Below are 17625 nucleotides of genomic sequence, written 5' to 3' on the forward strand. Positions count from 1 at the left end.
TGGGGAGGTAAACGGGAACAGCTAGTTTACAGAAATGCATTTTCTGGTGATAAAACATGAAACTGTGGGCAGCACTAGTATAGTTAGGACTTTCTTTAGGTGAATGCGATTTTTTTTTCTCCGATTTTAAATTTTTAAAACTCAAATTTATCTTGAGGTAAATGAAGGAGGGCTTGATACTTGGTTTGTTATTTTCTTTTATTAGATTTTTTTTTTCAAAGCTAAAAAAATATTCTGTAGAAAATAACAGTGGAATGCAGAAGCCATGGAAAAAATGTGCAGTCCCTAAAACTACTGACTTAAAAAGCAGTTATGGAACTTAGTTTGCAGTTAGTTTTTCACCATTTACATTTGGAAGGTATTATGATTATACATTATATCTGCCCAGCTGGAGAATGTTTTATATACAACTCTAGCAAAAAAAAAGCTCTAACTCTTTAAAGCACTCTGTATAACAGATACGTCCTGTTACAGATTGTAAAAAAAAGCAAACATTTAAAAGTAGAGGATTTGTCAATTCCATGACTCTTTGAAACAACTTTTGAATACAGACGTAGTTATGTGCACTATTGTTATAAGAGTGTTTACCTATTAAAAAAAATATATTTTATTACTTTAATTCAAGACAAACATTTTTTTTTAATTGCACAAGAACACAATGCATTTAAGTAAAAGTGTTGCTGAGAGTTCACTGCTGTTGTTATGACGCAAGTGAAATGTTCATGGAGTCAAACATTTATTTCCCCCATAACAGTCTTTTAGGGATGAAACAGCGAGGATTCAGAGGTCAAACGATGGGATGCCCTCTGGAAACAGAGGCAGGGGGCTGTGCTGGACTATTTGAATTGTTGTCACATCTGTTAATATTTCAAAGATGGATAGATACTGTACAGTAAATACACCTGTTCGTGATATTTGTATTCAAACTGGCTTTGTGGCCTTCCTCACAAAGTAACATTTATTCAGACTCAAAAGATGCTGGTTAATTAGTAGGTAGCAAAGTACTGCTATCATGAAATGATGACAGGCACAGGCACTGACAGACTTCTCAGATGATGTAAATGGCTGAGTACAAGTGCAGCAGCTGAGGCAGCCCTTTTCTGGGGAAACATTCTCCGCCTCTATGCCTCCCTCTTTAATAGTAATCCGATGCTTTCGGCTTTGATCTGGTTTTAAAGTTCTATTTTAAAAAGATGACAAAACATTTTACAATCTCAAAGTAAGATTAAAAGTAACTGCGTTTGCTTCTGGATGCCTATCAAATTTGATCCCCCTTCTTCTTCCTGCCTCCTGTATCTTGCATATGAGACTAAAGCGCTTTCTGACACAGACCTCAGCCTGTAGGAATAGTGCAGGCTGTGCATCTTCACAATCACTTCACCGGTTCTAAACACAGGACTGCTCTTTTTCTCATCGCCGATCATTAAGAAGTTGTCTAAAAAAAGTGTGACACAATACCCCTAAAATTATTTAAGCAAATTAGAACAATCATGACATTGATCCATTACAGTAGAAATGCAGCTATTGTATGAAATCAGAAGAAAACAGAGAAAAATATAGAAAAGTTTTAATAAATGTGTTTTCACTGGTACTATCTGAACTTTGTTTAAGTCCACAATTTTAGTGAATACATTTTTAATTTCTGTTGCATTTTTTATTGCAGGGATATGTTCAATTTAAAAATCCTTCACTTGGAATTAAAGTTAAACCATACTCATCTATTAAACCTTTAGATTGTTTCTTTTAAGAAATTGTTCAAATAGAAACATACCACAGACCGCATTTTTAGGATGAAGCAAACACCTTTCTATTGCAGAGGATTTAAAGCTAAAATTCCTGCATTTGACTGGCAACAATTGCCTGTTTTCCTGATTCTGAAGTGTCTCCTTCCATTTGTAAAGTTTAAGTGAACAGGTTTCTTTAACCCTCATGGGGACATTGACTATAATTAGACACTATATTTATGTCCCACTGAACATACACAAAGCTTATCCCATGAAAGGAAATATTTTAAGAATGCTGCTTAAATAGGACTTGTATTAAATGTGTACCAAAAAAGAGATGTAAATGTATTAAAGTCATCCAACAGTGTACCTTTTCTAAGCAAATTTAAAATGATAATATATCGCATGCTTGCTTCAATCAACAATCAGCATTTCGCCACTTTCTCTGGTGAACACATTTGCTAGCACCAAGTCCAAAGAATGTTCAGAGTAAGAAGATCTTTTGCCAATAATCGGTTTGATTCAGTGCACACAGGCAGAACACGCAGTGCCATAAGTGCTGTGGCGGTATAGCAAAGATGGAAGAAAATAATTAACAGAAATGACTTCTGTAATTTGTGATCTGGGCCATTCAAATTATTCATACGGACATCACTTCACTTTCCAACAAAAATGTCTCCAATAGCCCAGTGTTTTAAAGGTGTACTGCTAGCAAGCACAGAGAGATTATTATAAATAATGGCAACCAATAAACAGCCTAGTTAGAAAATTAGTTGTATACCAATTATATGGGTGCAATGTAATGTTACCACACAAATTCAAATGTTTGAATTATGCAACTTACAACCACATGATTAAATATTATGATGGTCAAACAGGGGGCTTTGTATTCAGCTTCAGTCTTTAAAAGAATCAGAAACTAACAACTGTGACTTACAGAAAACGTTAGATGTTCAAGGTATTTATATACTTAAGTAATGGCTGAGAACACAAGAGGGTGTATAATTCATATGTAATCTTGCATACATAACTGTATGCTTTAACGTTTCTTTCAAATTCACCAATGCAGCTGGGCCATGATAAAATACCATTTTCAATTAAATTGAAATATCATACAACATGGTGCATGGTGGGTTGATTCAGAAAGAAATATCAGGTTTAATGATTTTGAATGACACGTGCTTTACACAATGACCACCATGCTCAATATGAACAGACAGACATCAGGACAGTGAAGATAAACACTGTAAGTAAGTATGCTGTTGTGTAGCAGAGTCAATCACAAGTTTTCATAATGTGAACTAAAAGTAAAACTATCTTCATCAAGAAAAACATATTATACATAGAAGAACAAAACTAACAGATGTGCAATTAAATGAAAATATGAACATTCTTAGTACTACTGCTTTAATTTGCCTAAACTTTCTAAACAAGTGCTTTTCTCCACTTATTACTTTGGGGTAATTTCAGCACTCTTCTAAAATAAAATAAAAACGAAGTTACTTTCGGGGCGTGAAATATCAGAATAAATTAAAATGGATTTACATGTAAGTCAAAGATACTGTTTCATTCGGGAATAGCCCTACAGGTCTCATACAGTTATTTAAGTAATTATTTGGTGCCTGATCCAAAGCAAATAATTTCAGATATTAGAATGCTTTTTGGCTGTCATTAGTGAAAAAAAAACAAAGCCAAAATTTTTATTAATTCACTGTGCCTAAAGTTATTTCAGCAGTCATGGAAAATGAAAAGTAACTATTTTTTTCATATTCAGTAATGTCCTTAACATATTGTATTGGTCAACTGAGGAAATGAAGTTTCCTTTAAGGAAACTTAGTTATGTCTTTCAAAGATTGCAACATACAAGACTAAAATGAAACAATATAAAATTCCATATATTTTTACATTGGTACAAACCCGAATAAGAGCATAGCCTTTTTCAAGGCCCCTAAGATAGCCACAGAACTAGTACACCGATGTAAAACCTTTGCTGAGGACAAACCATTAAATCTTTCTTAAGACAGTAGATGATGAGTCTTCAGATTAAAGTTGCCTCCTCGGTATACACGAAACGACAATGCTTTGCGTTTCAGTCAAAGTTTACTGGCTGCAGCAAAGAATGATGTCTGCGACAAAAAGTACAATTAAATAGTACATATACAAAAATAGTAGTAGTAGACACCCGAAGACTGTTCGAAACCGAAATGTTGTTTCTTTTCTTCTCTTTTCAGCATCGAATAAATATTTACTTGTTCCTTTGCATATACAAAAATAGTTACGGTGAAAAAGTCCAAGGCAATTAAAATATTAGAAATAACTGTAACTCAAAGGTTTATCAGAAATATTTTATGAGGCATATTACAATGAACTGTACTGGGATGCAATGCAGGAAACCCTGGCACATGTCCCAGAATATGTTTTAATAACCCTTTCTTATAAACATACAAAGCATTGTAATCTGCCTGCTTAGATAGTTCAGTGTTCCTATAAACGTGACATTAATATACATAGAATATGGGAAAAGAATGGCTTCTTTACAGAGTTTTAACACTTACAGTATGTAGTCTATGCACTAATTGTGACAAATTAGGAATACTCAGACATACAGAAACCATGGATTATAGTTCGCACCGTCCTTTTCTGAGAGCAGTTATACTTGTGGCATGGCTTTCTTTTCAAATAACCATCATCGGTAAAGAGAAGGCTTTTCTGTATGGGGAACCCAGATATTTACAGTATTAAGTCAGGAGTCTATCCTGGACGAATAATACAATCCACACTCCTCTCTGTCTGTCTACTATCTGTTCTTTTCCAAACTGGATACATTGACCTTTCAGTTTTTTTAATGGATATTTATTTCATAACAATTAACCTTTTGAAGCTCAGCAAAAGCTTATGTATCAATTTATTTTTGAACACCTTAAAGTAGTACATTTGTGTGGCCGTGTGCGTATAATTTCTTTAAAGAGAGTTTCGTACAGACCAACAAAAAAACAAAACTCATCAGCTTTAACAATTAGACCTTTTTAAGAAGGAAATGCAGTTGTGTTGCCCTCCACTGTTACTTAATGTATGAAATCACTTCATTACTGCAAGTTGGGTTTCAAAGTCTTTTTAAAGTAACTGCTCGTCCTAAAAAAAGTTGTCTGTGCCTGAACAGAAAAAAATGCCTCACTGTAGTTAAATTATTGAAAGGAACAAAGCACAAAAAGAAACAAAAAGGTTTGAAATGTTGTGACATATTTACATGTGCATACAGTATATAGGTGCATACATCCTGTATATGAGGAGACTGAGACAGAATACAGAACAGCAATGTCTTGACAGTACCGCTGCACAATACTGCTAATGAAACTAACCAACTAACATAGCTCCTTCTGTTATTACAGCACATAAAATAATAATAGAACAATAATATAAACAAATCTAAACAGATGGATGAATCACAGGTTCCTGCAGCTAATGCCAAGTAAAAAACTTTTTGTTTACTGGGTCCAAGTCATACTAATTACCAAATGCTGTCTTTAATGTTTAATAGCTGCCAAAAGGACAAAATCCACAAGTCACAAACACCCAATTTCAAATACCTCTGCATTTTGAATTTCAACAAAAAAGTTGTGTAGGTGTGTTTTCACTCTGTTAAAAATATTGCTTCTGTAACTTACAACCTGTGTCTTACTTGCAATCCTATCCCAAATTACGGTTTCTGTAAAATAGACTCAGTATACCTGTATATAGCTTATTGGATAAAAAAAAATCCTGAGACATTTATTGGCAAAAGCAAGTTGTTTTTGTTTCCAAAGATAAGAATAAAGATAAGAATCCTTAAAGCCAGGGTCAGTATACTTCATTTCTGAAACAATACGCTGATAGCACTCAGACAGATTTTTTCTTTCATTTTAATACAAATTTAAGAATTAAAAACCTTCAACATTACGTCCCTATTTTCAATTGTAATTATGTACAAATATATATTCAATATATAAATTTTATATGAAACTTGATTGTGACTGCACATATTATACTGAAAATCTTAAATCGTGTGCTAAATCTTATGAAGTTGTATACTTGTTTTTTTTTTGTGTAATGTCCTAAACCTGTCTCTTTCAGACTCGCTTTTGAAAATGTTATCTTTACCCAAGACATGTTGACCATTAGCTGGAGGTTTCAGATACTGAATCCAGGGCAAATGTGACCCTGAATTAATTTATTTGAATTGATGGACATGGAAACAAAGTATAAACTATCAGGCTGCATTACAATAGATCTCTGTCAGTACCACAGATGTAAATTGGCCTGTATTTGGACCTGATCCATTAGTATCCTAAACATTACAGTTCCCATTAACTTTTAAGGCAGCATTTAGTCAAGAATTTATAACATCTGACATGATACAAAATGGCCCTCCTGGGCACTCTATTCTGTACTTCTAATACTATCCCCCTATTTCTATTTCATTTATTCTTCTGCTACGACATAAGTTATTTGACATTCTTTTCCCCTGTTCCTTAGAAATATCTGTCTCCAGTTATCAAGTCCAGAAATACATCGTCTTTGTTTCAGTCAGGCTAAACAGTTTTCCATTGTACGCTGGCTATACAGAAAATTGCCCATGAAAATGCACATGAATATTTTTTTTTCCTCGGAAGCAGCCTGATTGAGAGTCTCACAATAGCTCTACTATAAATAGCTAATGCCCACTATTAAGGAAAGCCACATGTCAGCATACATACCTATTACATTTAACTGAAATAAGGAAAATTGGGGCACATTTGTCTCAGGAATACTTAAAAGAATGAATCACAAAGATGAGCCTATAGAAAGACTAAACAGAATTCCACATGGCCATCATCCTTCCTCAACAAGGCACAATTAAGACATAGGGATACAATACATTTTGTTTATCTTTTAGAAGAACAAATGGCTCAGCTTCTTCCAAGTATTAAGTATAGTAAGAATGTAGCCTACCGTACTGGTCTACCAGTGAAACACTAGAATTCAAATGAGAGGAAGGAGGTGTGTATAGGAAATCTGATCTTAGTAAGACATGATACCCCACATGATTTCCTTATAGGGATCCAATATCCTATTTCTAGTCTGGGATACAGCCTAATCTACATAAACATTTCTTCCAGGAAATGAAAAACAGTTTTATTCCTTTATTACTTTTTCTGTTGTGCTTAGAGATGGTGTGTGTGTGGTGGTGGTGGTGGTGGTGGTGGGGGGGGGTTCCCCTTAGTTTTCATACATACATGGTCAATATATTGAAAAACTTCATAATGAATAACCTGAAAATGGGTAAAGCCATAAAGTTTAAAACTATAAATGTTAACAGTGCGTCCCTTTTCACGGTCAGCCTGTACAGATAAAAGTCGTGATCAAACTGCCTAATATACTTCAGTAAAACTCAAAACTTTTCAAATCACATAACATTTTGTTGTAGGAGGTGCAAATAAGCTGGTAAGTGCATCACAAACAGTTGTTAGATTCCACCCTGTGCTTACACAGTTTGGCCATTCATGAGTGAAGAACATACTCCCTGCTCCACCTGAGCTCCCAGTGTAGCGAGGTGCTGGTGAATGATGGCCAAGTCGGAGCTGGACTTCAGTGGTGGGGCAAGTGGGCCCCCACCTACATGAAGTGAAGTGAAGCACTAAGTGTAATTACTTGCAACCATACAGTCACTGTTTATAAAGCAGTTATAAAAGAAATATAGGAATTCAGTTAATAACCATGTGGCTAATCATTACTGAGGACATACTACATCGTTTTTACACTGTGTTCCTGTTATCTTTGAAAACCACAGGCTATAAAGGATTTATACATTAATTTGCATCTCCTATCTAAATAAGTGAAGTTATATTCCACTACGTTTTCCATCAATCGATTATCATTTTCAATTTTAACCAACATTAAATCTTATATCATATCAACAAGAAAGAAGGTTTCTGATTACAAATACAAATGGTTCAGTTTGTCTCAAAAGCTTCGTGCACATTAAAAAAGACCTTCTCGTTATGTTGAGTAGATATTGACCGGAAGAACCTTTATCCTGTTATAAAATGCCTGAAAGCTTGTTCCACTATTACCTAACGGAGCCTTGAATATCACAAAAGAAATAATTTACACAAACCTTTTGGGGGCCTACAGAGTATTTAGCTGCCTTAAAGTAGCCGTGTTTAATTATTCAGATTAAACAAAACAATTTGTAGCATTTTTTGTCAAGAAAGCACAAATGTCAGGGCCTATGCGGAGGTTTATACACATTCAAAATGTCCACAGAAGTATATCGAATATAGGGAGCTCCCTCAAATAAATCAAAGGAAAATTGGAGGTTAGTTACACTTAAATGTTAAAGGCAATAAAATCTGTAATGCAAAAATGCATATTAATTGTCCTCAACAACAGAGCTTCGCCTTCATTTGTCAATCATTACTTAAGGGTGTTACATAGTGAGCTTTATATATGACACAGGTGGTATAATCAATTCAGTGTCCACTAGTCTTCTTTCATCTTTTCGTCTTTAATATGCGGCGGATCAAAAATAATACTGTCCCTAAACTGAATTCGGTAACGGCAAAAGTTTTAAGTGCTTATCTTTACTTCATATAAAAGCCCAGCCGGCAGCATTTTGGATTAAAACAGGGCTACTGTGTGAATTTCATGATTGTGTGAGGGGATTATAAAAAATAATGGTAGTGGCTTCATTTAAATTTTAAATGGACTGTGTGAGAATGTTCTACTTGCTCGAAAAGTGTGAAGGAGAAACTAAACGAATAAATAAACCGTGTTAGTTTAAGCACAACCACACCCAACCTTCAATTATGCAAATTCTTCTTGCAGGTGAAATTACTGTTTATAGAAGATGTGATAATGGCTTGCCCAGTATTTGTAAACGTGCCCACAATCAGCATAAACACAAGATCCGAAGTAGCAAATTCTAATTAAAAGCCACCCTTGGCACAAAATAGAAAAACTAGATTCAATTTATACAGCATAAAATTGTATTTACCTTTTGCTCTTCTAACTCAACTGCATGTATACGTAATATAGTAAAGAATTTTATTTTGTCACTTTCAACTTGTGGTCGTTAACCCTGAAGAATTAAAAATAAAATAACAGTTTTATTACTGAACTGAAAACTTAAGATATTGCGGGTGTTTTTAATACGTCTATGAATATTGCGGCAAGAAAAATAAACTAATACTTTATTTCAGAATTCCTTCAAACAGATGTTACTAGCAGAAAACCTGCTATTAAAGGTGCTAATTAGAAAAGTCCCTCGTGTGAATGTCGGGCAGCCGAGTCATGTGAAAAAAAAACAGCGTAGCAACACAGCACGTTTTTTTAAGTAAGAAAGTGTCGCTTCATTATGTAAATGACCTCAAACGTAACTTTTAAAGTATTTTGCATTTACAACACCTATTGCTTCAGAAAAACTTCTCTGTAATGGAAATGCATATAGGATCACTTACCTCTTCTAAAATCTGATCGAGTCTGCCTAACGTAACTGGTTCCATTTGGTCGAGTGAGATCCAGGCAGAGACATGCGTGTCTCTTTCCTTTTCCAGATTTAAAACCCTTGCCTGCAGCTCCGAAGTCCTCAGGTAAGCCAAAATGCAAACTCCCAGGGACAGCAACGACAGAGCGCTGCAGACGGCTACTGCAGACAGGTCTTTGCAATTCCTCAAGGACCGCTTTTTGTAAGGATGCTCTTTGCATGACCTCCCCGCGATAGACGGGGGAGATACTTGCCAGTTCTGATCACTTTCCATCTTTCAAATTCAAAATTAAATGCAGATCCTCCACGAATTTCCAGCACTCATGAGGAGATAAACCGAGAGAAAAAAAAAGCTATTTATTCTCTAAACTTAATACGTTTAGGAAAGGGTCTGTTAAAAGAAGCAACTGTTGCTTCTTCCACTTTGTTATCCTAAAATGAGCATTTAAAACAACTTGTTCTCTGCTTATTCACTTAAATTTGCCGGCAAAAAGGAGCTGCTAAGTTGAAGAATGACGACTATGATTTCCCATTTGGTGACACGTTCAGATCAGTGCTCCAGCAGTACCGTAGCGAACTGGCAAAAGTCTTCAAGCTATCTGTGCTAGGTCACTTTCCAGCTCCTGTGCTTGCTGAAACCCGACACATTAGCCTTCGCTGTAGAGTTCGCAGCCACGGGCTTTTTGCTCAACTACGGGAGAAGGCTCCTCCTTTTCATTTATTTAGGCAAAACATCGGGGCGGGATTCGTGTTTTAGCTGCTCCCCTTCTTTGATCAGACACTCGTGGGGGATATTTTTAGGTGCGGGAGCCAAGATCTAAACTGGACACTGTTGTAACCCCTTCAGCGCCACTATCCAAAAGAGCTGCTGTTCAATATCGATACTTGCAACAGAAGTGTATACGCAGATTTTCACAGTTACGGTTAATATCAGCAACGGTGGCTATTACACATGATTTTCATGTTTTGAAAATGAATATAATGCGTTCTTATAGTTCTCATTGTTATTGTGGATAATAAGATGCCGAGTGAGTGGATGTCGTCAGGTTGAACTTTTCATTGTTGGTTCAGATGAAGACTGCTGCTTTGTAAGTGGGGTAAATTTGTCGAGACGTTCCAGACTTTTGAAGGTACAGGAAATGGTGAAAACACTTTCCAAACATGCGTTTAAAAGAGGAAGGAACGCTGTTAAAGTTGACTGTAAAAGCGCTGCTGGAGTAATTAAGAAGTATTTTTCTTCTGTTTTAAGCAGTGTACTGTCACTGTATTTTCGTTTGAAAACATCGAATTTGCGTTTTAAGACAAATGTTAGGAGCGTAAGTTTACTGGAAGCTTGTTTTTCATTGTGGACTTTGCGATTGAAATGATTAAATGTCAATGCAAGAAATCTCAACCATGTACAAAGGTACGTTAAATTTTTTTTTTAAGATAATATGCTTAATTACGCCAGTAAAAAGGCTGCAATTGCAAGTTAAAGTTAAGTTAATATGTAGTTATAAAGACAGTTGCTTGTGTCGGAGTTGAGTGGGTTAAACTCGATTTTTCTGGCTTAAAAATAGAGATATTCTAAGTACAACATACAAATTTGCAATATACAAAGCAAATACAGCCATCGCGTATATTAGTCAATCACTCATGAACAGGTAGCAAGCAGCTTTTCAGATTCCACCAGTGTTATTTCCTGGAAAAATTTGTGTTGGCACAAATGGTTCTTCACAATGGTTTATCTCGAGACAAGTTCTGAGCTAGATAACAGATGGCACCTATAATAGACTGCTTGTCAATGCAGAGTTTATAGAGACGTAACTTTTCCACTTTATCAATAACATCACCTTCTTTTCTTGGTCAAGAAAGTACTGTAAAACTAAGTGTGGCGCATAATAATCTAAATGTAGGTTATGTGTTTTGTGTAAATCCGTGCAATAAATTGCCTATGATTGAAAATTGCTAGCAGACCTGACTAAAGTAGAGTCAAACTGGGAGTTAATTGGCCCAGGGAAGGTTGATCCAATGAGTGTAATTGTCCTATTCAAGTGAAATGATATCTGTCATAACTCTAATTCCCTAACAGTCTTGTCCTGACGTTTCAGAAGAATAACGTATTGCTGTTCTTTTGCAGCCCCTCACAAATAGCTGTGCCCTTTTCATCATGACAAGCAAATTCCCAACGCAGGGTTGAATATTCTCTGGTCTGCAATATCCTTCATTACACTAAAAAGACAAACCTTAGAAAAACACCAGGCAGAGCAGTTTATTTCCAAAACCGCTGACAGCTTTGAAAAAGTTTGTAAGCTCAGTGTTGCCAAACCCTGCTCCAAACTGTCAAAGAAATTTTAAAATTCCATTCATCAAGTTTTTTTTGCTTTAAGAATTTGAATTGTTTTAACAAAGAAAAATGGCTTCCTTTTTCAGTTATTGATGCAGTAAGAAAACAATTCAGATATACACATCTTAATTAAGCACTGGGAGCAACATACAATATTCTTCTAGTTTTCCGTTTGAAATGATTTAATGTTGTGTGTAATTCTGGGTTAGATTTTGACTGTTTTTATTTAAATTGAGAAGATCGATTTTTATTTTCCTAACCTAACTTGCTTCTGTAGGGATCAAGTAACCTGCTGTTTATTTTACTTGGAAAACATCTCAGCCAGATGTGTGAACACGCTGTGCCTCTTCTGCTTTACCTTAGCTGGTGCCATGTTTTGGAGACTAATTCACTTAGGCTGGTTACCTCAAAATGTTGTCAATTCAGTATTGTACTTATAAAATGGTTGATGGGAGTGTAGTTATTTTTAGGAGCAGATTTGGTTGATTTGCAAAAACACAGTGTCAATGCATACGATATAAATATGAATAAAAGTAAATTCTCAGAATTCCACATGCAGTGCGTAAAGGGCTGATAAAAGTCAGGTTCAAATATATTTGTAATTAAAAACATTCAAGAAAACCACTGAAACCCGATAATGTTAGTGGTAATATCTCAAGTATATAATGCTGATCAAAAGCTCTGGTGTAAAAAGCTTTTGCTGAAGGTGTATGTTGTCTGCAAACAGAAAACATACATTTATTAAATTGCTTTTGTAACTAGCTGCATATTGATGCCAATACAATTGGAAACATCATCCTCAACAACAAAATATATAGCCAAGAAAAAAAGAGACGGTCAAAGAGACGGTAAACTTGAGCTAAAATAGCAGGGATATCTTACACAGATTTTAAATTGTATTAATAAATAAAAACCAAATGAACAAAACAGCCAGACGCCCTCTTCTGCTTTCCAGGTCTCTGATCTTTCTAACATTCTCATCTTCAAAAACCCCTGTCACGTACTTTTACTTTCAAGTTATAAAACATAGGTTTCTCAGGAAACTCCAAATATTGTTGAGTTTACCAGCTAGCCAAACAATACTAGCTACAGCTTTGAGTAGCAGTAAGTGCCGTTATTAAATCTGCTTGTGTGCTGTTCTTATCTGTAAGATATGCTATATGCTTGATTATGTTGACGGGTGAAACAGTTGATAAACAGCATGAGAAGACAGAAATTCAATCCAACCGGAAGAAGACAACATGAGTTGGCCCTCTTCTAAAACATGATTATTCAGATTGTTTTTTTCTGGTGGGTATGGACGACAAGAATCCAAGTGGAAGCTATGCCCAAGATTGTAATCGGAGTCCCCAATGAGCTTTCACTGATCAAGAACTCAGTGCCACAACTACAAGAGTGTTGGCCTTGGCCCGTTCACAGGTGAATAGTGTCCTCTAGTTCCTGTTGTCCCGCTGGAGAGGGGAGTGGCAGGGCAGAGGGGAGAGATAAACGCTACCCCAAGATCAGTTTACACTCAGTGGTAGCCCAAAGCAAAAGTACACTGTGTTGGTTGTAGGGATTCTTTGAAGTTAAAGTCTTAAAATCATTAAAATAAATAGCTAGCCAGAAGGACCACAGCTGTTGTCTGTGCCTCTGCGTCTGTCAGTGTGTGGACATGCCCTGCGTGGTGTGGGAGATGGTGCTTTTTGTGTGCTGTGCATTTTTGCATCGCCTTAGTGACGAACTGGCAAATAAACATTCTGAAATTCAGGGTTCTGAAATGATGCTATATTTAACCACAGTTAACTTATCAAGAAGATTAACTATAATGGTTACATGACTTTGCAGAACTGCACTTTTGCACTGATGTGGTAACAGAGACAATTAAGAGGCACAGATCATGTTGCAGCATGCAACACAACTTAATTTTTGCCATAAAATATAATCTTAATGTAAGATACATCTATTTGCATTCAGATAAAAGGCACAAGTTCTTTGCTTTTGTTTGATTTGTGCCCTTTAAGATTAATTCATACAAATGCTCATTTATGGAAAAAGCTTCTCCTTTAGAAATGATTTTTGAATAACCTAAAGTGCCTTTTTCATTCAACATAATTGAGCATTGATTTTAGGATTGTTTAAAACTTCAGTATTCCTTCTAGCTTATTACAGTTGTACTTATTAAATATGAATTACTTATACTGCTTGTTTCATTTCTTCTTTACTAATAAACCATTACACACATCACATATCATGTATTTGTTATCTTAGCTTAGTATGCACTTGCCACTCTTCCTTAATACTTTTCAGCTACAGTGTGAACTAATCAGAAAACAAGGTGTGTGAGGCAGACCTATTAGTTTTCTTCATCAGTAAAATATTTCTACAAGAAACCTTCAAAATTCAGCATTTTATTTGTAGAGGATTCAACTCTTTTTCAAAACTTATTCACATCAGTAATTTTTAAAAATGAGAAATAAAACTCTTATAATAGCAAAATTCATAGGTAACTGTTTTATTTTAGGCATGGTAATACTACTGTAAAGCACCCCATAGGAAATATACAGTATATTGCTGCATTGTAAAAGCCTCAAAAGATCAATACACTTCACAGGCTTTATACTATGTGGCAGATGCCACTGGGTCACGTAGACATTGCAAACACTGCACAGAATATTTGCCAACAAGAACAAAAGCTAGAAGTATCCTTAGCACTCTGACAAAAGGACAGTTGTGCCTTTAATGAAACTGCATTCAGAGTGGGTGGAAGAAAACAAGATCAGTCTCTCAGAGTAGGCAAGGGTTGATCGCACATGCAAAATGACATCCAGTTCTCTTCCTAAACTCCGGCCAAGGTTGTCGGCACTTTGTCCATGCAGAAAGGACCACTGACACTCCTGTGCTACATGCTGAAACCTGGATGTACTGTAAATCTTTATGAGGATGTCTCTTTGGTTCATTTTATGAATGTGCATTGCATCATTTATCTGCTATTCCCAGTGCTATTTCTTTGTCATAAATAGACTGGAAAATTGCTAACATAGCGCCTATCCATAAAAAGGGTGACAAAACAAAACCAAGAAACTACAGAGGTCTTAAGTCCTATGACATCTGAGGTTGTGGAAATAATTAGAGCTGAAGCAGAGGAGCATCTGTATGACAGTGGGACTTCAGAGATCTGTCAATATGGTTTAAGAAAAGGCAGGTCTTAACAAAATTTTGTAAGCTCTATAACATGCAACAGCAGTCATAAATGCAAAGAGAGCATGATATGCTTACATTTTCAGAAGGCTTTTGATAAAGTTACTCCTAAAAGATTATTTCTACTGCAGGCTGTTGAATTTAAAGGTAATGTTTTTGAATCAAGAACAACAAATTGGAATTGTAGGAGTGAAAATAAAGGATGACCTTAAAATTTAGGGTTAATTAGTGGAGTAACATATGGATTGGACACTGCAAGACTGGGCAAAATCTGACAGTCTGATTGTAAGACAGTGTCGATGTGTCAATATTTAATGTAGAGAAGTGTAGTTTTATTATATGCAGGTAGCAAAGCAACAGAGAAAACTTGAGAAACGCCAAGTTTGAAGAAACTGTATATGGAGGGAAAATGCATAGCTGGAAGCAATGCAATGCAACTTTATCTTCATTTTCCAATTCTTTCTCCCTGCGGTGATTTCCAGACACCTGCCCACTCTCTTTTAAATCTAGAATTACATCTATTCAAGACCAATGAAATCAGACAAGACCTATGCTACAGGTACATAAAACTACTGTAAGCATTTAAGTACTGTCCTATGTATTATATATATATATCTCACTGGCTGCCTCTAAATTGGATGTTTAAGGTTCTCTTGCTCACAGATAAGGTACTAAATGGTCTACAGGTTCTGCTATTGGATTATTGTGTGAGTATAGTCCAGATCTTATTTAACATCTGCCGATTCATGCTTTCTTACTCCACAGAAGACCAAGCTCCACACAATTGTGTACTTTTTTGCCTTGATCCACTAGAGATAGTTAAAAGATACTTAAAGGTCTGTTTTTCACTTATGTTTGTTTTATTTGTGGATTTATTGGACCATTTGCTTTATTTGATTTTATTTTCATTTAAACATTTTGATTAAATCTAAATTTCTGTAACCTTTTATAAAAAGGGCTTATAAATAAATCCGTTACTTTTATACTTTCTGTATTTTAAACCTACATGAATTAAATATTTGTTGGATCAACTTAAAATTCTTTTAAAATGTACTTTGATGTTTGATTGCGTGTGATTGCACGACCTTATAAACAGTTTTTAATAGACCCTACCTGTTACAGCTTTAAGTGAAAAGTCCTGTTGGAAGAGAAGGTGAAAATGTGGTAGCAGGTATCATATGTTCTTAGTACACCAGCAAAATCACCCTCAAAACAGTAGGAGACAAATAGCTGTTTTGGTGTTCTTTCAAGCTATTGAATTGTCACTAAAGAAAGAAATGCCCTACTTTTTTCCTCTGTTAAAATGTTTGACTGATCGTTGTGGAGCTCCATAGAAATATTTCTATGCAACAGGATAAGGAAATGTTAAATCGAACAGCTCTTAGTTTCAGCGTCTCCTTATGGAACCTACTGCTTGTTTTGGTCAGCTCTTTCCTACAGCAGTGAATTCTTGAATTGTACTGTAAAATTGTGCTCCTAAGGTGTAACGAATCAAACTGAAAGACCATTTTGCTGTAGTGTCACATCTGAACAGATCTTAATTGGAGTCTTCCAAAACTCCAAATGTCTTTTTTCAGAGTTGAATCTTTTTCTACTCAGATTGGCAATGACAGGTTCCAAGTTTTAATGCCTGAGCTAAGTATGTTTTTGATGTGAAAGGCTAATATGTCTTTCCAATTGCAGGTCTTGTCAGTTTTAACAACCGTGACCTTTGTTTGCTTGCTGTTGTGTCATAGCAGCTACAGCTGTGGGCACTAAGAGGGTTTGTAGTCAGTTTTGGGCTCGGGATGACTGACTTTAAGTGGTTGATGTCTAATTATCTTGCTAACCACATATGTGGCTTTAATTAAGATTGGATTGCTGGAGAACCACAATGAGTTTCAAAAAGCTAATTGAGAATTTCCTGGTTTGCTTCTTTAACTGCTGACATCACATTGGAATTACACTAGGAGATATAACGTGGTTGTCACCCACATCTGAAAAGATGAAAAGCTGGCAATCTTTCTATTGCAAATTGCAACTCTAATTGATATTGCTAGACTGTGGACTCTGCCTAAACTGCTTAGATATACAGTATGCAATGTATACAACAAATATAGTAATACATACTTCTGCATACATGCAAAATAACCTATATATTTTTAAATTGGTTTCACATTCTTTGTGCTTGTTTTAAGTGAGATATAATATATTCAAATGCTCTTTTGTTAAAACACACTGTAGGTTTCAATATTCGTGTTGCATTTTTAATGCATCTCCATGTACATTATTGCATTAAATGTCAATCTACTTCCACTCTAATTAGTATGTATTAATATACCGTATTTACTAAATCCATACTTTGTTTAACAAGGGAAATATTTTTCTTGTCGTTGATGCTAATACTTTTTATTATCTTGCAGTATATTACATAAGAAATAGACTGAGTTATTACAAACCATATTCCAATGTGGTTTGGCTGCAGCCCGTTGTCTGACCGGAAGGCTTTATAGGGGGTGATCAGGTCAGCCCAGTCCATCGTTGGAGTACAGCTCCCCTCTATTTCAGACATTTTTACAATTCACTGTCTCAGTAAGGCTGGAAGTATCACTAAGGATACCAGTCAACCTGGTTTCTCATTTTTCTCCCCCTTTCCTCTGATAAGCGTTATAGGAGCATAAAGGCGCGTATGTCCTGACAGTTTCTTCCCACAAGCTGTCAGATTACTGAACTCTACCCCTGCCACTGGCTCACACGGATGTTTTTTTTTTTCTAAGCTGTATGTTATTTAACTTGTTGTTGTTGCTGCCGCTGTTCTGTGTTTGTTTTTGGTGTTTCCTTAATGTCTTTGTATTGGAGCATGCATGCAGATAAGCATTTCATTGCATTTGGGCATATGACATTAAACTGAACTG

General features: G+C 35.6%; 1 protein-coding gene across 1 annotated transcript in view; it reads right to left on the reverse strand.

The window, feature by feature from the left end:
• Positions 1–9904, reverse strand: part of LOC138238037 (collagen alpha-1(XXIII) chain-like) — a 56622-nt gene extending 46718 nt beyond the window's left edge. Inside the window, exon 1 of the mRNA XM_069187833.1 lies at positions 9200–9904. Coding sequence (XP_069043934.1) covers positions 9200–9499 — 300 coding nt within the window. The 5' untranslated portion in view covers positions 9500–9904. The remainder of the gene's footprint in view (positions 1–9199) is intronic.
• Between the last annotated feature and the right edge of the window lie 7721 nt (positions 9905–17625).

This window comes from Lepisosteus oculatus, chromosome 4 (assembly GCF_040954835.1).
Source record: "Lepisosteus oculatus isolate fLepOcu1 chromosome 4, fLepOcu1.hap2, whole genome shotgun sequence".
NCBI lineage: Eukaryota > Metazoa > Chordata > Actinopteri > Semionotiformes > Lepisosteidae > Lepisosteus > Lepisosteus oculatus.